This window comes from Zootoca vivipara, chromosome 8, assembly GCF_963506605.1.
Source record: "Zootoca vivipara chromosome 8, rZooViv1.1, whole genome shotgun sequence".
NCBI classification, from domain to species: Eukaryota; Metazoa; Chordata; class Lepidosauria; order Squamata; family Lacertidae; genus Zootoca; species Zootoca vivipara.
This window is the reverse complement of record NC_083283.1, coordinates 47,919,356-47,945,686: the sequence shown is the minus strand read 5'-3', so window position 1 is coordinate 47,945,686 and position 26,331 is coordinate 47,919,356. Positions and strand designations below refer to the sequence as shown.

At 39.9% G+C, this 26,331-nt stretch overlaps 1 protein-coding gene across 15 annotated transcripts in view; it reads right to left on the bottom strand.

The window, feature by feature from the left end:
* Positions 1 to 26,331, bottom strand: part of PTPRM (protein tyrosine phosphatase receptor type M) — a 412,071-nt gene that overhangs the window by 141,318 nt on the left and 244,422 nt on the right. For 9 of the 15 annotated variants that reach the window (XM_035125987.2, XM_035125998.2, XM_060277900.1 and 6 more), the window contains exons 12-14: positions 19,645 to 19,918; positions 18,574 to 18,610; positions 9,148 to 9,222 (exon numbers count right to left, since the gene is read on the bottom strand). In XM_035125987.2, the coding sequence (XP_034981878.2) occupies positions 9,148 to 9,222; positions 18,574 to 18,610; positions 19,645 to 19,918 (386 nt within the window). The remainder of the gene's footprint in view (positions 1 to 9,147; positions 9,223 to 18,573; positions 18,611 to 19,644; positions 19,919 to 26,331) is intronic. The other 6 variants (XM_060277902.1, XM_060277905.1, XM_060277903.1 and 3 more) reach the window with 1 other exon arrangement.

The following is a 26,331-nucleotide window of genomic DNA, read 5'->3' as shown; positions in this document are numbered from 1 at the left end:
TTTTAAAAACAAACAAACGGATATGGCTTGAATTTCAGTCATTGTTGCTTTAAAAGTGTGTTGACTTTCCACCTATGTGGTTACAATTACGATTAGTGATGCCACCAAATCCAGCTGGTTTAGAGTATGAACTTGGCTAGGTCATAATAAACACTCACATTATCAAACAATAACATGTCTCCTGAGTGTTCTTCTCTTGTTCATATTGAAATATGAAGAGGTATACCTCTAGAAAATGTAGTTTTCTCAAGATGACTGAATACTTATTTTATTTATGTCTTTGTTGTATTTTTATCCCACCCTTTCTCCAAGGAGTTCAGAGTTGTGTACTTTCCTCCCATTTTATCCTCACATCAACCTGTGAGGTGGATTAGACTGAGAGCAAGCAACCCACTCAATTGGCTGAATCAGGATTCCAACTCTATTCTCCCTCCCTGGTCCTAAACTGATACTGGAACCTCTATGCCACACTGGCTTTCAGTCTGAATCCTCAGCTTGTTTTCCACATTTTGAACAGAAGGAGCTTTGGGACATGCTGTTTCTAGGGGACCTCATGTCCAGGCTAAGGATTCAGGTGCCCTGGGAAAATTACTTCGTCAAGTTCCCTTGTGCCTTGTGGGAATAGGTGGGATTCTGGGAAGCTGACAAAACAGTGTTCCAGAAGCCAGGGAGGGAGCTGCTCTTTCCCTGCCTCTTCTCACCTTCTCCAGCACCTAATTATACTGCAGCTACAACCAACACCACTGCATTCCCTCCCCACTGCATTTCCCTAGACCCCCCATCCCAAATGCTGGACTACATTACAAGGCTGACATTCATTCCCTTCTCACTCCTTTCCAAAAATGGATATAGCAAAACTGTGCTGCTTTGCAGGGCTGGTGTAACCCACATTCAGTCATAGTCTGGAAGATTGGATAATAATAATATGTGCATTGGCATTAACAGAGTAATCTTCAAAACTTTTACAAACTCAGATGATTTTTTTTTAATGTATGAAATAAGACCAGTTAGAAATATGATGAGCTGCTATCTTTACTGCTACCTTTTGGTTCTGAGGTGACACACTAATCACACCTGGTCTTCCTGACCCAAAGCCACTCAGTGAGTTTCAGGGGTGAACAGCAATTTAAAACTGCGTCTTTTCAATCCAAGACCAATACCCTTACATTATAGTGACTTCTGCTAAATATTTAAAAATTTGCCCTATTGCTGAAAATGTCAAAGTGTTTGTTGTCAAACCAAAACAGGCATAAAATAAAACCAATCTATAATTGTATGTGGACTATGTAAAGTGTCATCAGACTCTGCATTTTGCAGAATTTTGTATTACTTTTATTTGGAAAATTAATAAAAATCATTTAAAAGTAACAGGAAATGTCACTTAAAAATCTGTTTCCCTGAGCAAAATAATAATGCCCCATGTTTGCTGCAGTTTTCTTTGAAAAATATTGTTGGTGCGTCTTCGTTAATGCTTTTCTGTGTGTCTCCTTTCAAATGCTGGGCTGCTATGTACCCCACCGCCTTCCCCCAAGCAGTAAGTTCAGAAAGAATTCCAATATATCCCAGAGAGGCATGGGTTACTAAAGATAGATTGAAGCTTTGTTTTAGAATGTCTTTCTTGATTCCCCCCCCCCCAATGCTGGATGCAGCCAGGATCTTATGGCAGAGGCCAAAGGCCTGTCAGTCACTAGATAAATATTGCTGTCAAAGGGCATTACTAAGAGAGGGTGGCTGGAATTAGATGAAGTTGGAAACAAAGTAATGAAGTCTGAGCAGAGGGCTCAGATGAGTCAAAAGGCAGGGCAGTATACTTGGAAAAGATATGAATCAGGCCAAGGCCAACATCAAGTCAATAGTGCTGCACCAAAGTCTGATTTTTGCTGTCAGTGGATTTTCAAGGAGTATAAAAAGCCGCTTGAAAATCCTCTACTGTCCTGACCCTGACTTGACTCATGAACTCAGTACTCGGACTCTCAACTCGGTTGTTATTATTATTATTAAAGGCTTTATTCCAGAATTCACTACAGCACCCAAACACAGATCAAGTTACAGTCTACGTGGTTGAGAAGTCACAGCACAGCTCTACGTTACATGGCTAGGTATAAGTTAAGGCCTTGTCCCAACACCTCACATACCCCCAGGCTCCTCTTCTGAAGAGCAGGGCAGGAATAGTCATTTAAGCTGTCGTTTTCCTGAGCCCGAGGACTGAACAAGCAAGCAAGCACTCCTACGAGTAGGACAAGTCTACTCGTGCTGGCATAGTTGGAGCCATGTCCTTGGCAACGGCATAGGCAGAGTTGACATGGCCAGCTCACTGTCTGTTCTAGCCTCACTTCATTGACAGGAGGCGGCACCTTAGGAAAGTCAGGTGGCTCTATTGTGGCGGTTGGGGTATCCAATGTTACTGAGGCAGGCTTCTCCTTTGACAACCCACTTGGATCCTGCCCAGCATCTAATCAGCGCTTCCCAAAGAGCTGGACCCCTCCTTAGGATCCAATTCTGCCCTTTTGTCCCATTTCTCCTCCCTCTCTAATCAGTGCTGCCAAGCTGTCTCTGTTGGTCCCAGGACACTGATGCCCAGCTGAGGGTACCGGCCCTAACCAAGGAGGCAGTGGGTCTAGTTTCACATCCTTTAGTAGCAAAGTAGTATGGGGGAAATGAAAAGGAGGGTACATTCTGTGGGAGCCACACCTCTTTCCGGATGCATTTTGTCTTGGCAATACAAGACAACAGTAATACACATTCACAGAAAAAGTATAGCTTTTTCAGTCCACCTTTAAATTGTGTATGTTGCGCGCGCACACACTCTGCTTAACACACAGCAGTGATTGAGTTATTGTGGGAAGGCAATACCCTCTGTTATTAAAGGGCTATGCATCTGTTGTTGTTAAAGCTGTATCTCTTTTGTTTAAAAGGACAAAATTTTGTTTAAAATACATTCCTCCATTTCAAAACAGTCTTGCTATCACAGAGTATAATAGGACCCCTCATTTATATCTACCTAAACATTTTGAAATTTTGACTTGGCAACCTCCTTGTCCAACACCACAAAGACCAGAAATTCAAATTTTGTTTCATGTCTTGTTTATATTGTAGGTTCTCTATGAAGGGGGAGATGTAAAGTAAAGGTTTTATTTTCTATATGTAAAAACATATTTTTCTCATTTTATTTTAGTAACTGAACAACCATTGGCTTTTGAAATTAGTACCTGATATATCATTTGTTTCTAAAATTAATTACATTTTTTGAGACATTAGCTCATATTTTTATTCTTGTGTTTGCAATTGCTAATGAAGCTGACATTTTTAAAATGAGACTGAGTGCCAGCCTATATCACACAGATGGCACATACTTTTCAAATTTGATAGAAACTGCACTGCTGTGCCCATGGAAACTCATATTTCCTCAATTAACTTTTAAAAACTTATCCATAATAATGAGCTAAAATGGCACAGTTTGTGGCACAGTTTTATTTCAATTTTGAATCATTGTCTGAGGTGGAACAAAGTAATGCTACAAACCCAGACCCTAACACTTTTCCCATTTCTACTCAGACAATGATATTATATGACACAATAGCCTCCTCTGACATGATATATGCCATTACCTGCCAACTATGTCTAGCTTCTGTCTACATAGAACAATGTCAGTCTCTACTCTCTACAGAATGGAATAACTGAACATTCAGAAACTAAAGGGATAACATTTCAGTCTCTTATGACATACTGCTGCTGACCAAAGCGTCATCATTCTTCAGCCAAAGAATTTCAAAGGAGGAGAGAAATTCCAGCATCAAAGTGCCAAACTAGAGTTTAGCTATGTGTAATTGTATTTATTTAAGACTTAATTGGAACCAAGGTTTTCTCATGTCCCCACTACAGGTGTTAAATTAGCATAGAAAGCTAGGGAGATTGTATTATCACTAATTATGGCTGCTGTGAATGCTCACCGTTCTTATCTTGTATACATTTTAACTTTGCACAGGAATGTCATGGCCTTTTAGTTCTACTGATTACAATCCTCCCTCCCACACTGGGGTGTTTGTGTTTGTATGTGTGCATATTAAAACTAGTAACTCAGGACAACATTTCATGCATCTAATGAAGTGTGCTCTAGATATTCGTTGGCTTAAGCTATCTCTGAATTACTTTCCTGAATTAAAATAGTTCAACTTTTTAAAAGCATACATCTTATGGGCAATTACACCAAAATGATTTGATCAGATTTTCATATGTAATTTGAAATCAGTTTTGCGCTGGAAATACTTGAATGAATAATCATAAAAATGCATTTCCTGTGTCTCAAAGCAAAGGAACACAACCAGCTTTCATAAGCCCATGAAAACTGGCTGTGTACTGGAATTTGTTGCACTAGATTAGCATTTGCATAGAACAGTTCCCAATCATTAGGCAGGAAGGAAAACGGACAGCCAAGAAACTTATGCTAGAATGCTTTTGACTGCCACACAGACATCATAGCTAACATGGAACGAGCAAAAATGTAGGGTGCATTCGGAAAAGCAGTTTTCTTGCAGCAAAAGTTAGTTCACAGAGCATGACAGTGGTGAGAATCAAATGGAGTTAAACTATTTGTTCTAGTTCTGTGAATGATGGATGAACCACTTTGTTCAAAAACCATTTTTTGGAATCTTGTCTTAATGAGTGACATCCATAGTTAAACAGCCCACAGTATACATATATATATTTTTTTGTTTCTTGAAGAAAACTCAGATTCACTTTGTTTTACAATGATTGTGAGGTGATACCTGTTGGCTTTCTAATGACGGTCTGCACCATAAATTTATACACTATAATAATAATCTCTTCTGAGGCTTCTAAAACAGTGTTGAGGTACACACAGAGACAATTAGCACAGTTGTATATTTTCCCCCCTCAGGTTACAAAGTGGGTTTCATTTATTTTGCCTACAATGGGGGCTTTACTTAAGAGCCAGTAACCTTCCATAGGTAGAATCAACTTTCATCCTCTCTATTAATTCAAAATAGATCCAACTACTAACAGTTATTTAAAAGATACACTTCAGTAAAAAGGCAATGTACAGTCTAAAAATATGACAACAACAAAGCAACACGTGGAAATAATTAACAGTGACATGGAACAAAGCAGCAGCCATCTTGGCAACAGCTCTGTAATTGCAGCTCATGCTGCATCAGTAATTAGAACAACAATCAGAAATATAATCATATGACGGAATTCAGTTTTGGAACCCTTGACCACTGGTTCTTATTGTAATTGTGATTAAATATCTAGCTCCTTTTTCAAAATAATGATAGAGCAGTCTAAAGATATCACTGAAAAGATTCCTTATCACTTCACTATTTGCATACAATTGGAACAGGTTTGTTCCTTTTGCTGTCTTTTAGTATTTATGGAGTCTGTCACCATCAGGAGAAGATAACTCTGTCCCTATTATCCTAAATTATTCACTTAATGTAGCTATTTATTTGTGCTGCACATTGACAGACATGCTTAAAGTATACGTACTGCCATTCAGAGAGAATACTGCCTATGTGACCCCATGTTTTTGCTGCAAAAATAAAGCAGGTGGGAGAAGCGATCACCTCCTGCAGATGGGATCGGGGGGGGGGGGTGTTTGAAAGGAGCAGCTCCTGTGGCAATTCTACGTATATCCTCTTAACATTTTCTTGTAACAATACTGGTTTATAGATGAAACTGCCACAGAAAAAATGACAAATATAACACATAAAAGAACAAAAAGGGGCAATAAATCACTAGTGACATTGGAGCCTATTAAAATGCATTCAGCTGGTGTTGCAGAAAGGAGAGCATTTTCCATTCACTTTACATTCTGCTCTGCAGAATAGGGAGAAACAGAATCTTTGAACTATCAGTGTAACAAATGCTGGAGCTCTAATCGAAGCCGATATACTGGCAATAAGGCTGGTGACAAAGAGAGGCCTTGCAACTGATGAGGGCTGTCAGTCAGAAGTCTTTATCTAACTTGGCTGAGATACTACAATTGAGAAGAGCTCTGGACTTTACACAGTGGTTGTGTTTTCTAAGAGTATCTGCTAAGTGTAAACAACTTTCACACATCATTAAACACCAGTGTGTATGCTCAAGAACCCTGATTAGGATGTGGCTGCCCAACATATGAACATATAAGAGTAGACAATTGTCATTCTGACTTTATGTGTTTACTGTTGTGAGAAGCATTAGTATACAGAAGGCCAACATGATCAAATGTGAGATATGGACATGCTCTGAGAGACAAGTGCCCAGAAGAATTTAAATGGTTGGATCCAGATATAAATAAGAAAAACAAGAACATGATGAAAAAATAGCCACAACGGGAACATAGACTAAAATTATTATACATAAGGGATGGCCAAACTTGGCCCTCCAGCTGTTTTGGGACTACAATTACCATCATCCCTGACCACTGGTCCTGTTAGCTAGGGATGATGGGAGTTGTAGTCCCAAAACAGCTGGAAAGCCAAGTTTGACCATCACTGTTATACATGGAATGAATATACAGTGGTGCCTCACTAGACGAATGCCCTGTTAGACTAATTTCTCGCTATACGAATAGGTTTTGCGATCGGAGGTTGCCTCGCAAGACGACGAGGTTTTGTATGGCCGCCGCTTCGTCTTGCGAAGCGTGGCCATAAAAACCTCCGATCACAAAACCTACATTTGTCTAGCGAAAGGGGAACCAGCTATAGCAAGGGAAGAAGGCAAAGGAAGATCAGCTGAGAGGCGCTGACAGCTGTCAGTGCCTCTCAGCTGATATTCCTTTGCCTTCTTCCCACGCTGCAGCTGGTTCCCCTTTGTATTCCGCTGGTCTCTGCTGGTTGCCGCGAGCAGTGAGGGGCAACCGGCAGAGACCAGCAGAACACTAGCGCAGGAAGAAGGGGGGGGAGAAGCGGAGGAACGGATCCGTTCCTTCCTCCGCTTCCCCCCCCCCCCCCGCTGCCTGTCCGATCCCCGCTTTGTGACAGGCGGGGTGGGGGGAAAGCAGGCTAGGTGGCGGGGGGAGAAGCGCTTCTCCCCGCCGCCTCGCACACAGGCGGCATCGGATGGGGCTTCGGAGACCTTCTCCAAGCCCCGTTCCATGCCACCGCCAGTCCCCCGGAGCCCATAGGAATGCATTAAGTTTCAATGCATTCCTATGGGAAACCGGGACTTGCTAGACGAATTTTTCATAGGATGAATTGAGTCCTGGAACGAATTAAATTTGTCTAGCAAGGCACCACTGTACAAGAAATAAAAGCAGACAGGAAATATCATCATTTATCACCATGTAGGGTAGATCGACCCCAAACTATCTTGAGTAACAATGACAAAAATGATTCTCATGATACAACAGATGAGGAGATTCTATAGATGTCAATAGTACTATATACTTCAGCCCTTTGGTTTAGTTGGATAGTGGGTGATGTTGCCTAACAATAGCATACATTATTAACACAAAAAAGTCCAGGTAAATATTACACATTACTTGTGAGTTAGTGGTTTCAAGTCTGCTGTCACTTACAAGAAAAATGTAACGTTACTGTAAAAGCATGTGGATTCTCGATTCATTCTTAGCGATATTATATATGCATTTGTTAATCAATTCTGCTAGTTTCAGCTAACCATTCATCTGTTTAGCTGACAGAGCTGGAGAGCTGCCTCAGCAACAAACCGTGTGGTACTAATTTAGATCATGTTTCACTAAAGGTGCTTAGCAACTACTGTCTGCCTCTTCAAGCAGAAAATTCACTGTTTTAAAATACAAGAGGGGAAAAGATTTACTGAAAGGAAGAGTAGCCTTGCATGCTACTTGCAGACAGAGCATTTTATGGGGAATGCACATGGTTTGCAGAAGCACTGTGGCAGGGAAGGTAGGACTTTCCACCTGGCAATGGAACACCCCAAGGATGGTACCATTTTGTTTTATTTTTTGCTTTAAATCAGCAAAAGTAGTTATATGATACAGGGGGATACCATGTTTTATTTGATCCAAAATATGTGATACGTAAAGGGTGTAAGAATCAACTGGTATCTTACCCAAACCAGCATTTCATTACTTCTTTAGCACAAAAATACCACAACAAAAACCACGTTTTACAAGCCAATAAGTGAAGTTCTCCACATACCAAGCATATGAATACATTTCTCTGCTGTTCTTAATATAAATATTGACATTCGCTTTATGTAATACTGACAATTTTGGAGGTGTAAGTATAATGAAGGGACAAGTCCAGCTCCTGTCTTCCAGTGCAGCATATTTTATATTCCAAAGAACTGGATATATTGTGGTTCAACTAGAAATGTTGTGGTAATCTACCATGTTTTATTTTTGTTTTGAATAATGTAGTTCTGCAGGTGAGGATATGTATCCCATTGGCCTTAGCAATGGCGTTTTAACATTACAACTAGGAGAGCTTTTACAGCCCTCTAACTAATCTTTTTCAAATAGCTATTATATTCATTATTTGAACTGTCTCATAGGATTAGCTAACCTTTGGTTTAAACAAAACTAGAGTCTTATTTTGGGGAATTTTACCCCAGACTGTGGTGTCGCTTTCAGTTCTTTTCAGAGTCTACAGTTCCTGTCTAGTTTTTGATAAGAAAACCTCAGCCCCTAAATATTTTCCTTATGAGGAAACAGATAGAGATTTTCCAGTGAAACAAGTCACTCAGCTGGCACCTCGTCAAGGTTTACTTTATTTAGAGGTTTCTTTGAGAAATTTATGTTTTTTCTATATCAAGGTTTCTTTTGGGAGATTTAAGCTAATTTTGTTTGAACAATTATTAGTTTAGTTTTAATATCATTCACTTTATCAATATCTCGTTTCAGGGATTTATCACGGTATAGTTTTGTTTTTGTGCGGAATCTTAGGACAGACAAAGTATTTGTGACATTAGGCTCAAAAGGGATCATCCCAGTGCTCAAACACACAATGAAACATGCAGCGAATTTGTTTGGCATTCTTGGATATAGGTGCCAAACATTTGGTACCCAGCAAATTGCTAAACAAATGTAGAGCTGAACCTCAAAAAGGTCTACATTGTGGTAAACCAACTACAAGCAAAGAATGATGAGAATATGGAGGAAAACAAGCCCAAAAAGCGAGATGGAAATGGGTAAGATGACTTGTCTATACTTGAGTGTCTGACCTGTTAGTTGGTCGTCGCCTGCAGCAGGGGCGATGCGAATGTATGGTGTTGTAAGCTGAGTCACGATTATCGCAGCTAAGGCAAAGGAAGATTTCCAGGTCAGCATGCATGAGGGAAAAAAAAGCCAGACTGAAGCTAAGCTAGCAAGAAACAACTTGTTCAGATGTTATTGTTTCAATTCCTTAGAAATTTAAAGAAAGAAAGGGAGGGAAAAATTGTTAGGAGTGACTTACATTGATAAATTCCTTCATGTGATTGTTTACACAACTGAATAAAAGTTAATGTGAACTTAACTGTGTGCAGGTGAGCTGGCAGCCATTTATATTATGATGGCTGCTGGAAAAAGCAAAACCACCAGGGATGACTACAGGCTAACCATGAGCAATGTTTGGTCTTGACTAAAATTTATCCATTCAGTTATACATTCACCAGAGTATGTGAGACTTCATGATGAGACTCTATTTTGTGCTTTACTTGAACCCCAAGATCTATCAACTGGAAGCAGGTGCAAAAGACATAGAATTACAGAACTCGGAGCACCTGATGAATACAGGAATTTGTTTTAAGCACCAGAATTGACTTCGAGTTCACAGTTCTTCCACATGAAAAGCGATTTTCGTTTAGGTTTATTTTATGTAAGGCTGCTATTATATTATATATTTATTATATATATATAAGGCTGCTAACCTTTATTTAGGTTAGCAGCCTTATATATAGGGAGGGGGCACATTATTGTTATTGTTGAACAATCGAAAATCAAATGCTTGCTAATATATTACAAACCACACAGAGACCTATTGGGGGATCACAGTCCACCCCGATATTCGCAACTACATGGAGGAATTTAGCAATGTGAACCAGTCCTTAAATATTCTGTGATGCTTCCTGGTGAGTTTTACACAACATTTTGTTCAAATAAACAAATGAACAAACAAAAACCGATAGAGTGACTGCACCAGCTTCGACTCATCCTGTCCTCAACCCATGTTCACTGATCTCAGTCTTACTTATCCCACATATACATTTCTGAAAAATCCATTGATTTGGGGTGATATCCAGCATTAGTCACTCAATATAGAGCTAAGTTCATTCATTACAATGGACCTGCTCTAAGTATAACCTAGCTGGGTATCACAACACTGGGATGTGTAGCCAACATATACATCAGCCTCTGGGGTGGGGCTAGCTGACTAGTGCATTAGGGGCCCCTTCACACATTCGTACTGAAAGCCTGACGGGGGAAATATCATACCTTTACTGCCTGGATGGATGGAAATAGATAAACAGTGGAAATCCCTGCTCTTTCCAGGGTGTCATCTTGGTTAGAAGAAATTAACCTTTCCAATTAGATTACAAAAGAGTTAACAAACCCTGATGGCTTCTGTGCAAACTTGGGTCCATTTACTGAACATGTTAAAATAAAATGGGTGTTTTACAGTCAGCAATGAAATACTTGAATTCCTCCCCCCATTTCCTTAAATTTGCATTGTATATTGTGAGCATCTTAGCTTTTAATCTCTTCATTTTGTAATTGTATTTTTTTCTGTTTAAATCACAATGTGTATGATTTTTACTGAAGTTTCATTTATGGCTGTTCATAATTTCTATACATGGAAAATTCAATAAAAATAAAGGTTTTAAAAGACGCTAAATGTTTTGATTTAGGAGTCACCTGCACATTATTCAAGCTAATTAGATACTTTCATGCATCTTCAGATACAGGAATGACTCACAAGAGTCACTGTTAGAACCATCCCAAAATATGAAGCTCCAAGTGAATCTTGTTACGACTTCTCCCACAGATTACACATGCTCCTTAAATTTGACTACATATTAGTGTTTATGGCATGAGACCATAGTATGCATGTCTCCTTTCATGAACACAAGAATGGAGAAAATATTTTAAAATTATTATGAACACAGTTTTATTGGTGTTTACTGTCCACATTTATCATAACATTTCTCCCCTCCCCATTCTACAAATAATTGTCACTAAATTATTAACCTTGTTATATACATTACGCTAAGGTGGAGAAATAAAACAACTTTTAAAAGGTCAGTTCCAGCATATAACATCTGGGAAGTGGAGAAAAGAAAAGAAAAAAAAACACTGGAATTTGTGTGAAAGAATCATATGAAAGCTTGTAAATTACACAGACCAGCCTGGGTGCAGTTAGATTTGTGGCAATGAGTGAGGAAAGGAGATTATCCACCATCTGCAGACAATTAAGTTCAAAACTGCTGCTGCATAATATTTTGAAATATCTCCATGCAACTCTGAAGCACTATGTTGTTAGTAACTGTTACAGTACTGTTGCTACAAGATATAAATAGAATAATAACCCTTTTCTTCTACAACTGATATTTTCCAAGATTAAAACAATAGTCACCTGTGAGCTGAAAAAGAGAATTGTAGAAAATGCAGACATAGGCTGAACAAGAATAATTTGTGGGAGCTGGATAGAAAAATATCTCATAACTTTAGAAATTGAGCATTTGGACGTTTCTGACAAGTTTCCCCACCCCCACCCCCCAAAAAGAAACCTGACTACTCGACCATTTTCATGAATATTTTATTTGCTATTTAAATAGCATTATATTGGTTCAGAATGATGGTGTCTATGATGGAGATACAGACCAAAGAGTCAAGTGGAGTAGTAGTTGACAAAGTCTGGTTGTTGTTGTTGGCATCCATCTGCCTCCTGCTTGACCACAATCCTATGATGTCTGAGAGGGCAATAACCGGACATCCACATGGACAAGGGAATTAGGATCTGTTAGAACTCTGGCTTAGTTATCGAGTTCCCAGCACAGCCAGACTATACCAGCATAAGCCCAACATCCCGTCTTAGAAAGCAACACACTGTTCAGATGACAGAACCAAGATCTTACGGTGGAGTAAGCCTCCAAAAGTGGGCATATGGCAGGAGTGGCAGGGATGGGGCCAGGCAGGGAGACTTATGCTAGATCCAAACTCGGCTGAGCTTGGTCATGTGATATGACAACCCAGTGGAGCTTACAATAGTAAAAAGAATGGTGTGCACCCAATTCTTTTCTTTAAATGCTTGCTTTCCCTCTGCCAAGATCAGGTTAGCCAACAGTAGCCCTTGCTCCCAGGCAGAGTTTCGAATGAGGTAATTTACGCCAGTTCAAGTTAAAGCACTTTAAGGTCTGCTAGCTTCTTATACTTAGGATTGTTCTGTCCATTATACAGTATGGATGTTTATGCACACCAAAAGGAAAAAGGAAAAAGAAATGCTGACCTAAGGCCACACATGGCTCTAATCTGTGAGTTATATGTCTAGTCAGGGGCATAGCTAGCTGCTCCGGCACCCGGAGCGGTGGGAGCAGGGCGATCCGCCCACGGAGGCACAGTTACCCACACACGGGGGGGCTCTGGTGATCCGCCCGGGGGGGGCACTGTGGTGATCCGCCCAGGGGGGTGGTGCGGTGAGCTGCCCATAGAGTCCGCCTGGCGGATGCAAGCCCCACGCTGCTGTTTCGGGCAGTGCAGGATCCCAAACCACCACATCACTCCCAGGAGAGACGTGTGGTTCGGGCGCGCTGCAGGCCCTGCGGTAAGTGCCACCCCCCTCAGGGATGACACCTAGGGTGGACCGCACTCTCCGCACCACCCTTCCTATGACCCTGTGTCTAGTTATATTGTGATACAGCATGTTCTCAGAAAGTACAACTTCTATACAAAATAGGACAGCGCTGAAGAATATGTTAGCTTCATACTCAACAGCATACTGCCATTTCTTTTTATTCTTTGTGCATGCCTCACAGCTTATGAAATGTGGGTCTGAAGTATGAAATTTTAGTTTTTGCTGTATGAAACCATTGCATACCCACAGAGAGAGAAAGAGAGAGATCTGAGTAGCTTATTTTATGAAAGGGGTATAAAATCTGCAGTGGGGAAGAAAAGTAATATTCCAAGCAATTCTAGTCAGGAAGTCTTTCCTGTCAAAATGCATTTCACCATTCACTTTCTGTAGGGAGGACCCAATGACATGGATGGAAAACTAATCCCCTCACCCTTCCCTGAAACAGTTTATTCTTTCTGATTTTGTGTGTGTGTGTGTGTGTGTGTGTGTGTGTGTGAAATGCACCTTCCCCTTACCCATCCACAAACACTCCCATGGGAAGATGCCTGCTTTCCTGGCACAATAGGTTAGACATCACCTTTCTGTTTGAACATTGATAAGTATGAAAACTATTGATTGGCAAACACAAATGCCCCTCAGCTGTGCTCAGCAAACCAAGCTAATTTCCAATAAAATAAAATTGGAAAGCAGGTTGGTTTCTTTGGAGCCCAATTCCACACACCTTTGGCACTATTGTATTCCTGGCAATATCACTTTAACATGCCTTTCCAAACTCCTACAAGCTCTCAACCCTGCTTGCTGCCTCAACTGCATTTATCTCACAGCGAGGCTGGAAAGGTCTCATTGGATGCCTTTCATTAAGTGCCCTTTCTTCTTTGGTGAGTAAGATTGTCTTCCATGAACATGGTTTTAACAGTAAGTCCATAAGTGACTGTGGAGGCCAATTCTGGATCCATATGCCGAGTTGATCACGGTGAGGGTTCTTAGTTTGTTTCTCCTTTACGCCCATGACACATTTGGTAAAGGCTGGTCTCCAGATGGAGTGCTTGCAGGCCAGTGTTTCCCAGTTATCAGTGCTTATGTTACATTTTTTTTTAGATTTGCCCTGAGAGAGTCTTTAAACCTCTTTTGTTGTCCACCAGTATTTCGCTTTCCATTCTTGAGTTGGGAATAGAGTAGTTACTTTGGAAGACAATAATCAAACATCCGAACAACATGACCAGTCCAACGAAGTTGATGTTGTTGAATAATTGCTTCAACACTGGTGATCTTTGCTTCTTCCAGTACACTGGCATTAGTTCGCCTGCCTTCCCAAGTGATGTGTAAATTTTTTTGGAGATACCACTGATGGAATCTTTCAAGGAGCTGGAGATAATGTTTCCATGTTTCACAAGCGTATAGTAAAGTTGGTAGTACAATAGCTTTGTAAACAAGCATTTTGGTTTCCCTGCGAATGTCCCTATCCTCAAACACTCTGAGCTTCAATTGAGAGAAAGCTGCACTTGCAGAGCTCAGGTGATGCTGGACTTTGTCATTGATGTTGGCTCTTGTGGAAAGATAACTGCCGAGGTAGGAAAGGCGATCAACACTTTCCAAGTGCCCTTTAGACCTTTCTGATCAACATGGGAAGATGAGACTGCAGAGGGCATGTCTGATGTTTCCACCTGCTCATCTCCAGTTTAAGCCTTCATGCTTCCTTTTGAATGCTTGGAAAAATCTTGTACAGTAGTGCCTCGACTTACGAATTTAATCCGTTCCGAAGGCATCTTCGTAGGTCAAAAAATCCGTAAGTCGAAAAGTGCCATTGGAAACGCAATTTCCCATAGGAATGCATTGGAAACAGAAAAAGTCGAAGCAACCCCATCTAAAAATTCGTAAGTCGGAAAAACCCTATCTAAAACTGCCGTGGTTTCCGTTCAGATGTTGAGAAATTCATAAGCGTGCGGCCATTTGCCCCACTCGTAAGTCGAAAAATTCGGTTGTTGAGTCGTTCATAAGTCGAGGTATCACTGTATGTCCTGAGTGCTGCTTGTGCCTGAGATGCTGCTCAGCATACTCGTAACAATTTAGGGATCAGGTTGTTCAGACTATACAAGTTACAAAGTAGAGGTTTACAGAGGTGTACGTCTTCAGATATACTCTAGCTCACACAGCAACTTTATTTCTGGTGGTTGCAAAAGTATCTATCCCTCATAATACTGTATATTTAACGAGCAGGATTTTTTCTTGTCCATTTTTCTACCCTTTCGTTGCATGATTTACTGCCTCAGTAGGAAACTATGAAGAGACACATAAATGGGTGCTGGCACTGAAATTAGTGGTTATAAACATTAAATTATTTGCACATTCAAATAAACACTTTCCAATTGTTGACTCACTTTAATTATCATCATTGCCCTTGTGCTGCTCTACATAATAAACACCTCTCTCAACTTGGGATTCAGCTGCTAACCAGAAAGCAAAGAAAGCTAATACCAGAGTTTGTGTGTAGAGAGCTCAACTGGTGAATTGTCTCTTGATTCCAATACTTTTATTTCTGATTTTCTCAAATTTAACCTGTGAGACAACAATACACCTCACTAATTAAGATTGACAAATGCTCACTTTCAACAAGAGATGGAGATGCTTTCATTATACAAAATGAGATTCAAGTCTCAGCTGCTTAGTAGGCACGGCCATCAATTACAACACTGCAACTGGGAGGTGTGGAGAACACAGCACACCAGTTATAACTACCTCTTTAGGAACGCCTGAAAGGTGGGTTCTGCTATATTCCATCCGTCTGTCAGACAAGCTGCTGTTTTCACATTTGGCATCATGTGCTACCTGCCTTACTACACATTGAATCCCTTCCACTGTAAGCTGCCGGTATGTAACTTTCCATGCTTTAACATGTACATCCCACTACTTTCTGTCATGTCAATGTTTCTGTCTCTTTTTTTTGATAGGCAGAAATATTGTCAAAGTTTAGCTTAATCTAATATGCCAATCTAAGCCCAATGGCTGTTTACCCCTCTTCCACGGTGAGTGGTGGTTGTGGCCTGCCACAGCACCTCCATTGCCCCTGGAGCCTCGCCATGTGACCCCAACCATTGGGATTTCCTCCCCGGCCACCATGGAGCTTTGTGGGCACCGTCAACCCCATTTGAATTAAGCCTATCCACGGTGGCCTGGGCTTTGTAGGCTCCACTCAGGTCTGCTCCCCAGGCTGTCGGCAACCCCATCGGCTGCTGAGAATCACCCACCCTGCCCACCCTTTAGCATTGCTGTTGTCTTTCTGTTTATCTTCTAACCCTTTCATTTCCAGCTTAGAGGGCTTTGCTATGGTTTGTGTTTTTTAACTGTTGCATTTTTTTTTGCTAGGAATTTTCTGATTGTCAGGTTTCACCTCCCCCGTAGCACTAGTCACGACTTTGTTGGTTTAGGCCTTGGGTGGAATCCTTTAGTCTATCTGCTGACCTTGGGGGATGGAGTGGTGAACCCCCCCCCCCAGCAGCGGTGTTTACAGAGTTAAAGGGGTCTTGAGGGGAAGTCTCTATCCATACAGCAGAAGCAGCTGGTCAGGGGGCCACAGAGCTTCCCTTAGCATTTGGTTTGGCCCATTTGTGTAAACTTGCGTTTTGCAGTTAGTTAAATTGATATATCTACTAGATATCTTCATAAAGGTAACAGTGTTAAAAATAATCATTTGCAGAAGATTCCCTAGAAGGTTTTGCAGCTTTTTAATCCTGACATGCAACTTAGAGCACTTATTTCCAGTAACTCACAGGGTGGATGTCTCTGATAATACTATGGATTTCCCAGAGATTTTATGACGTGTGGGCAAATATGCTTTCACAACATAAAATGAACTTGCGTATTTAAATAAAAGCTGAATTTCCTTCTTTCCTTTCTCCTAAGAGGCTAGTTTGATGTCATCTGTTGCTATGGTAGCTACCTCATTGCAGAAAATATGATCTCTTTTTCCAAATGAAATACGTAAAAAAGTTAATCCAATCAAATAGTGAAATAAATGGCAGAATAATCTTTAAATATTTAAACCACAGATTGCCTTGTGATATTAAACCAGTGTAGTATTATACAATAAATTGGACCAGATTCTTCCTCTTTATTTTATTTTAATTTTTAAAGTGCCAGAACAATAGTTAGACAAAATTCTGCTTGGCCTGGAATGATTGAAGATACATAATTGGTAAAATGTAGAGGTGATGTAACCCTTTATAGTAAACAACTAGCAGTATGTAGGCCAGGCATCCCCAAACTTCGGCCCTCCAGATGTTTTGGTCTACAGTTCCCATCTTCCCCAACCACTGGTACTGTTAGCTAGGGATCATGGGAGTTGTAGGCCAAAACATCTGGAGGGCCGCAGTTTGGGGATGCCTGATGTAGGCTATTGGATGTTTATTCATCATGCAGAACATCCAATAATAAATAGTTACCTATATTATTCTTTTAAAAATGAGGTGAAGCAATATAATCATGCTGATATCAGCATACTCTTTGCATGAAGAGCTTAATAAGACTGTAGTATCTTTGAACATAAGACTTCATTTACAAAGTTTGCTTAAAATACTTGGTTGCAACAATTTGCGCAGAATGGAACTCCCATGGACACTCCTATGCGCAGAACACAAGGAGACAATTTTTGCCTCTTTGTTCTCTGTAGGCCCCTATGTTGGGAGCTTGCTGGGTGCTGTAGGTGGTGGTGGGGATTGTCTCCTTCCACCAGTGGGAGCATCCAGTTGGAGAAGCAGGAATCTCTGTGGATGCAACTCACTTCTGGGAAGGAACGCTTCTATTTAAGGAATGGTAGGTCTAGATCCAAGTTTATGTTTCTTATTGATGTGGTAATCAAGCTTTGTGTCAAGTATTTCCAGCTTCTTTTAAGAAACTAATCCACACTAGAGGTGGGTAGTTCTTCTTCTCTTAAGAAACAATTCAGCCCCACAAAATCAGGGGATGAAGATTTGGATTAGCTTCCTGAATTATGAAAACTCCTGAATGTGATCAGAATGGAATTTCAAAACCAGGGCACAATGACAAATAATGCCTCTCTGTGCCTGTACACTTCTTACTCATACTGGGAATGCAGATGATAGAAACTGAGCTTGGAAACTGCATTGGAGGACATGAGAGGAAGTCTTTCTTAGGTACCTAAGGCTCAAGCCATGAAAGGCTTCAAAAGTAAAACTTCCCCTTTTAAACAATTCACCTTGACTCATACTTGGAAAAATACAGGAAGTCACTGCAGGGGAGCACTAGTGTAATGTGTTTCCAACCCCCCCACTCATGTAAGCAGATGGACTATCACATTTTGCATATGAAACTTCTGAACAATCCGAATATACAGTTCATTACAACAGCCCAACAGTTTATCACAGTCACAAATGGAGGTCATCAGACCACCATAAATTTTGTGCTTCAACTACTGACTGCCTTATTGAGAGAGGAAGCTCAAGCAAACCTCTTACAATCCTAGAGTGAGCAACAGGAATGACAAATAATTATTGTTTTCTCAACCTAGTATATCAATGTTTAGGAGCACCAGTAGGCGTAGCTACTCTGCACCATGAATGTGAAAACTCTCCTAATTATTTTTAAACTTTTTCTGGACAATTGACATATCAGTGGAAATTAGGCTTTCATCACCTTTTAAAATTAAACAAACTCAGCAATTCATTGTCTTACTCTTATACTTAAATAAATAATACTTAAAAGCATTGTTAAAATGGCAGAATTGGATATGTGTATTTAACCATGTATATTATGATATACAATTTGACAGATTTAAGGCTAAGAAGACACAATGGAAGCATACCTTTTGTGGCCACTCTGACGCAGTCAATTTTTGTTTCCTATGCCAGATAAAGAAAGAAAAGGTCATTTGCTAGTTTACATCCACAGCAAGAATATAATACATTGCTTCTTCTTAAAATACTGCTAAGATCTAAAATCAGTACCAACTTTTACATGCTTGGTTGCAAGCTTAATAGCCTCCTACACTAGTCAATGTATTTCCCTGCTATGGACAACCAAAGGAAAATGCACTTGGGCATGTAACATCAATACTTCACTTAATATTAACCTAGAAGATGAATGATATGTTATTAGACATGATATGTGTACTTTCCACCCCCCTCCTTTTACAACACATTGACCTTGGGATATTTTCTTTTCTTTACAGTCAGCTACACAGTTCTAAGCAACATGCTAGACAATGTAAGAAAGCAAACAAAAATCAATGGTGTTTCACATTTCTGCACTGTCAGTGCACTGTAAAAGAGGGGCCATTATGTTATTTGGCAGAAAATATTTCCCTGCTGTCAGGGGAGACAGCCTTAGCTTATCAGGAGTTGAAGGGCTCTGGGTAGGTCTGTCCTGAAATGGAAAACAATTCTAGAATGTAGAAGCTGGATTAAAAGCGACCTGCAAAGGATGGACCTTTTATGCACTTTTCACTTTGGCTCCATCGACTTATTTCTTTTAAACTCTTTAAGAGAGAGAGAGGGAAAAAAAGGCTTGTGTCTTAAGTCAGGGCAATCAAGACTGAAAATGGGCGCACAAGCCAATGCAAGCTAATATAATGCAGCAGAATAAGCCAAGTATAAAAGCGAAAATCATTTAATAGGAGCAGCATGATCGAAAAGAGGACAGAATGACAGTAATTTTGTAAGGAATGATTGCCTAGGCTCTTAACCATTGACAGAAATATGTACTTTCTCCCACTGTCTCCATTTCCCTCCCAAGAATGACTGGCCTGGCCAATATATAACTATGCAAAGAAAAACATTCAATTTCTTTTTTCCATTGTCTATTTGGCACCAGAATTAGACAACCTGTGGTCTATTCACACATGAATATCGCTTCAAACCAACGTCCTAAAACTTACCCCATTGGCTCTGCTGGCAGCTTGAAAATAAATACTATAGCTTTTATGAGGGAGAAGAGGAGTGTTCCAGAAGCCACTGTAGGTTTTGTTGTCACCAATTGTAAAAGTCTGAGAAGATTGAATACTGTTGGCCGGGAACTCGGCTGCAAAATAATACTGAGAGTTCAAAAGTGAAGCATTCTGGAAGTGGATTGGTACTGGATAGCATTTCAGGATTTCAGTTGTTTTCTTGGTCCTGCGAGGACGCTCTTCCTCAACCACTATTTGGTAGACACTAAAAAAATGAAAAACAGGAGAGGGTGGTGGAGGAGAAAGAAATGACAAAAAATTAATGCTGGGTTAATTTAGAGTACGCAAAATGTAATTTTGAATCACATAACCCAGTATTTATGATAAAATACATTATGCTTGAAAGCAAGGAACAGAGTGAAATAAAGTTATCATTCAAAAACTGCATCTATAAAGTACACGTCTCTTCCTTTTTAAATACACAGAAGGAAATGGTATACACCATAAAGTTATTAAAGCATTTCATAGATAAACTGGTTAGAAATATGTCCTTTGAGTACTCCCAGGTAGAAATATATGTTTCATTGGTAATAAAAGGTGCTACACATATTTTTGTGAACAGAAAGTAGGTACGAGGCTATAAATATTCTACTTTATGCCATTTCCCTTGTTTGAATGAAATGGTACAATGGTCAAATTCATAGGAAAATAATAAATAAAGAGAAATACTGCTGGTCTAAGAGACTTATTTGTTAGCAACTGTTTTAAAATGTGCATGTTGTAAACTGCCAGGAAATTGTGTTCCCGTCAAGTTTGTCCCACCCTCTCCTAGGGGAAAGAGACTTGGGGTGACCATTGAGAGGGGTCAGACTAGCTATTCCCTCTATTCCCTCCCATTTGCCTTTGCAGCACCCTCTCTCCTTCCCTTTTTAGTGTGGGCTTTAGCTAGCTGCCTTTTATGGCACTGAATAATAATTTTGGGGGATCCACAACTGACACTTGGGACTCCCTATTTTCCCCTACTTCACAGTTTAACACAGTTTTTGTTGATTTGTATTATGCAGGTAAGGAAAAAATAGTAATTTAATTCTCAGTTATCCTGAGGAATTATGGGAGTAAGGGTACTCTTAAGTCATCACCCAGAGCATGAGGTCTGGTGGCATTGTGGGTGCCCTTAGGACAGTGGGTCTACGTTGCAGGTTGGACTTCAGTTATAAATGTTCATATAGCAAAGAGGGAGACATTTCCTCCAGTTCTTGGGCTGGGAACAAAAATATAATCATTTATTCACCCTGTCCACACATAATTATTTATCTAATTCTTTCTTGGTGTGGCAGCAAAGTGGGAATTTTATGTTTAAGCTGTATATTTGGGTTTCCGTTTCAGTCCCCCCCCCCCTAAATTGAGATTATGTTAAACTTTGGTTTTGTGATAGTTTGATGACTAGATAAAAATAAACAGACCTGATCTGATCAATGAATAACTAGGCTTATGATTGTTTATGGACCCTTTAATATTTTAATCAACATGGTCCTTTTTAAAAAGTTTGACTTGATAGTTATCTAGAAACACAGCATACTTTCTGGAAGCCAAAATAAATAGCTCAAGGTTATCAATTGGTAACCTGAAAAGGAACTCCTGCACTGTAGCTTGTAAGCACTTTGTTCAACTGTTAAGAATATAACAGATGCTAGAACTGGAATGAGAAGAAAACAACTCTTGCATGTTCTGCTCACAGTGCATTTGAAGAACTGAAATCATGAACATTTTAGCAATAAATGAAAACCAATCTGCTTTCCTGCTGCAAACCGATTTCTGTAATCACGGGAGAGCACTGAAGATCTGAAATAGTGCTCACATTTGCTAAATGTTCACATATTTGTGCAGAGGTCTATTTTTATGCAGCCTAAAACTGAATACTGTACTTTGTTTCTAGATCCTTGATCATCTTAGTCAACCTCCTTTTCACACATTCCAGCTTGTCAATACTCTTCTTAAATTGTGGTGTCCAGAACTGGACAGAGTATTCCAGGTGTGGTATAGGCAGAACGGGACTATGACTTCCCTTTATTGGGACACTATACTTCTGTTGATCCACTTTAGAATAGCATTAGCTGTTTTTTTGCTGCTGCATCACACTGTTGACTCATGTAAAGCTTGTGGTCTACCAAGCCCCCCTAGATCCTTTTCACATGTACTACTGGCAATCCAGTTGTCCCCCATCTTATATTTGTGGAGCTGATTCTTCCTGGCCAAGGGCAGAACCGTATATTTGTCCCTATTGAAATTCATTTTGTTAGTTTGGACCCAAACTAACAAAGGTTAGTTAAGGCCATATTGAATCCCGATTCTCTCTTCCGCAGCATTTGCTACCCCTCCCAGTTTGACGTCATCTGCAAATTTGATGAGCACTCCTCAATTTAAGCAGTTTATAAAGATGTTAAACAACATAACTTGTTTGTTAGAAGTTAGGGTTATATGTTATGCTGTATAGGTATATGTTATGTATATGTTATATGTATATGTTATGCTGTTAGGTTTTATCAGCATCGTGACAACGTAAGGGTTCACCAGAGTAAATGGGAGTATAGAATTGTCCTGTTAATCTCTGCCTATTACTTTTAAACATTTAGCCCAGAGTAAAATACCCTTGCTCTGATATAGTTGCTATTTATCTCCATTGCAAAATATAGGCAACTGTACTTACCTCCAACAAATTACTTGCTACTAACTGCTTTTGGATAAAATCCACAGTTGCTGATCTAGCAACCAAGAGAATAAAATAAAATGCACAATTCTTACTACAACAAGCTCTAATAATAAGTCCAGTTATTTTATTAACCTAACTGAAAGCTGATCTTAATCACACAAGTAGAATCCATTTGTAATGCATCTTTCAAATTATTGAAATGCAATTGGCTTTCAGGGTGTTTTATCCTGATCAGCTCATATTAGTTATTCTACACACAATACCCCATATACACCTTATTCTAAATGCTTGAATTCTTCCTTTGACACATTAAAGAAAGAACCTAGTTGACTAGAGCAATTTCAAACCCCAAATATCTTTTCATCTTTACTCTAAAAGACAAATTAGATTTGTGAGCAAGCAGACCTCAAACCTATTTTCTCTTTAATAATTTAAGCATCAAAAGGTCACAAAGCTCTTTTCTGTTCCCCTTTATCAAAGTCCAAGTGGTAATGAAAAATGGCTAAATCCTGTCTACTGCCCCATTTCCACACAGGACTCTATTCTTGATGTAAATTAACACGTTGTAAGTACCTGGGTCAACTATAACCTGACAGCATTTTATGAGTTATATGTTTTAAATGTGTATAAATGAGATCATCTTGCTAATGACATTTATAAGATCCTTTGAATTACAGTCATAATCTAAAACCCTTCTGTAAATCTCACTGCTGGAAATGCTTCCTGGTAATATATAATAATATAGCACCAGCCAGAAAGAAATCTTTAGGTTTAAGCTTGATAAAACCTGATAAAATAACTGATCCAGATCTCAATATTCCTGCAGTGTGTTAACCGTATCTTCCAATTGTCTAAAGTTACATTGTGCCTATGAGCCTAACCTTTGCATTTTAACTAAAATGTGAAACAAAGCCCACACTAATCTAGAATGTGCCCAAATAACAGATCAACAAAACAAATTCTTTTGCAAAATCACATTTGGTTTACAACAAACACAGATCATGTCTCATGCAACATAAATAACGAAGTCTCGTTTGCATTTGTGCTGTCCTTAGGTCTCATTGCGTTCCTTTGCTTTTTAAAATCTTCCTTCTAGTTCACAAATCTAATGAAATAGGCTTTTATTTATAAAACTCTTGCCACAATAGACTGATCAGACATTTAAGGTACTATAGGATTCTTGGGCACAATCTAGTGGGGGCATTCTCCTGCAAGTCCAGGTGACCTGAATGGGAACACTGCAACGCAAAGTCTTGCACTGCTATGACTTCAGTAAGGCTTGAGAAGGACAATTTCCTGATGGATTGTGCTGTTTGTCTTTTTCGTGTCAACTTTTTTCTAGTTAAGTCCGGTAATGCAGCTGCTCATCCCAGCAGTCTCTTGATTCCCCCCCTCGACTAAGTATGGCAACCTTAAAAGGCAGAGAAAGGCTGCCTATGGCAAGTTTCTCTCTGTCTTCCCTTGTGAGACTTCTGCTTATTGAAGCCTGGCCTTGTTAATCCATTTTATCAACTCACTTGGACTAGAAGCAGCAATTTGTCAGTTTGGAAAAGATGTGGCAGAGTGTGTGCTTTTCTCCACCCGTCTGCCTGTTCTATCCACTTTTCTCCCGCTCCAATTTTCTCGGGGAGTCATTATGTGGGACCAGGAGCAGGCATAGCATCACAGCAGAACCACCTTCCAGGCAGTAATGGACAGTAATGGTGTGAATGCCTGTTGCAGCCAACAACACTGACAGGTAATAGGGTTGGGGGAGAGAAAACACCCCAATGCAAGATTCCAAGCACTCCTTTCCAATACATGTGGGGTTGGGAGTGGGAATTGGAACAGGACAAGCTGAAAATTCCCCACAAACTCCAAATAATACCTCTTTTTACTAGAGAGGGAAGTGTGTGATTCTGTGCTCCTTTTGAATGCTCTGCAAATTGTGGCTCGATCTTGCTGAATACCAGGCAGGGAGATATGGCACCATGACTCAGTCTAAAGACCATGAGTGGTGGTATGCCATATCATAGCACAACTAACTTCCCCCGATTAAAAAATCAAATCAAATGAAGAGGAAGGCAAACCAAGGATAGGGTGGAGTCAAAGGAGGACAGTGCATAGTCAATAACGTGGCAGAGTAGAACATTTCTGAAGCAGGAAGAGGAGCAGAACAAAAATGTTAAAAACATACATTGAAAGCGTATGTGGTTGTTGCTGAATACACACACTGTCAAAAACCTGTGTGGAGGGGGCCTGAGTTGTTTCAACTGCTGTTGTGACTTGAAGACATTTTGTCTTTGTTCATCCTGAAGCCATTTATAGGAATACTTACAATCCAAAAAATAGGTATTACATTTTAGTTGTAGAGAATTGGGAAGATTCCATAATAATCATTACCCGAGGGCTTCAAAACACAATTTTTTTTTTACTACAAGTTGCCAGCAATAAGTATATCTGCAAACTAGGATTTGCACTCTTCAAAAGCTTATATGCTGCAAGTACTATCCGTTGCAGCTCTTTTTCTTAGCTGCATTGTAATATATTCAGCAGCAACTGGAATTAAGCTGATGCTCTTTGTTCAAACTCTGGGCACTATAAATCTCTGGAACAGGGCAAGATGAGGCGAGGAGGCCAAACTATTTCCCCCTCTAGTTTACTACAGAAAGACCGACTCCACAAATAAAGCTAAGGAGAAATGCCCATGTAGCCTTTCAGGAGGAGGAAATAAAAGATGGCTTAATTTCAGCCTCTAGAGATAAATGCCCAATACAAACTCTCAAGTAGCTAGGATAAGATTTATTTTCAGACTCCTAGTCCAGAGGGAGGGAGAGTGCAAGGATGGCCTCTAGTTTTTACATGCAACCCTTAAGCTTCTTTGTGACTGCCCAACTGTTTCACATGAATATTTTCAAAGATTTAAAAGTCACTATTTACAAAGGGGATTTTCTGCCAAAAATAGATCCAAGCAAAGCCTTTTCTTAGCATTCCTATGCATACAGACAGGAAATCCCTATGGTTCTCCTATAAAGGAGAGTGTATCATCAGTGGAAGGTGGAAGTATCCCCTCCCCACACACACATTGCTAGAAGGGCGTTTACAATGCGAGTGAGACCAATTATTCACTTCTTCAGGGAGGGAAAATGCTAGTTTATTTATATGATATCTTGATTGCAGAAGAGCCTAGGGAGCTTCAAAAGCTGCATATATTCGCCACTGCACATCTCTTCTGAATGCTAGGTTTTAGCAAAACACAAGAAAAAATGAATTTCAGTGGCACAATCCAGTACCTACATTATACAGTAATGTCAAATAATGTGGCAAGAATTCATTTGCCCAAAGCCTAGGAAAATATTACAGTTCTGCCTTTCAAAGCATGCTGCAGCACCCTTCTGAACATATTATGGGCCGAAGGAGTGGGGAATGTCCTAGCATAGAAACCCTCGGCTTCCCTTAACTAGTCAAAATCTGCCAAGACATGCTGCAATAGACCTGACAGTTGCGATTTGTGTCATGCTACTCAGGATTGCTGTGGAAATTATAAATATTAGTACTTTAAAACGTTTTGTCTATTTAAAGGGAAACAGAAACGATAACATTTTCATTTCTGTATCTATCACTTATTCAGTGTAGGGTGAAGAAAAGGAATTAGTTCCTCTTCTCTGTCTTTTGAACCTGTCAGTTATGTCTGAAGTGAATTACAATGGGTGGATTATTAAGGAAATCAATTGTTACTAAATTTAGGCCAGTGGGTGAGATCCAATATATTGCAAGTGGGCATCTGCTCATACACTGGTGCTTCTCTTATCTCTCCTTTCTCCTGCAGCCCTCTAGGTATGTTCACATCCCAAATCTGCTTTGGAAGATTCGGGAGCATATAGGCAGGGCTGGGGGCGGGGGAGAGAAGAGAAACACCATGTCTGTTAAACAAGCAGATTTCCAATGCACAAGCAAGCAGACACCACTGGATGTTGCCCAATGAAATC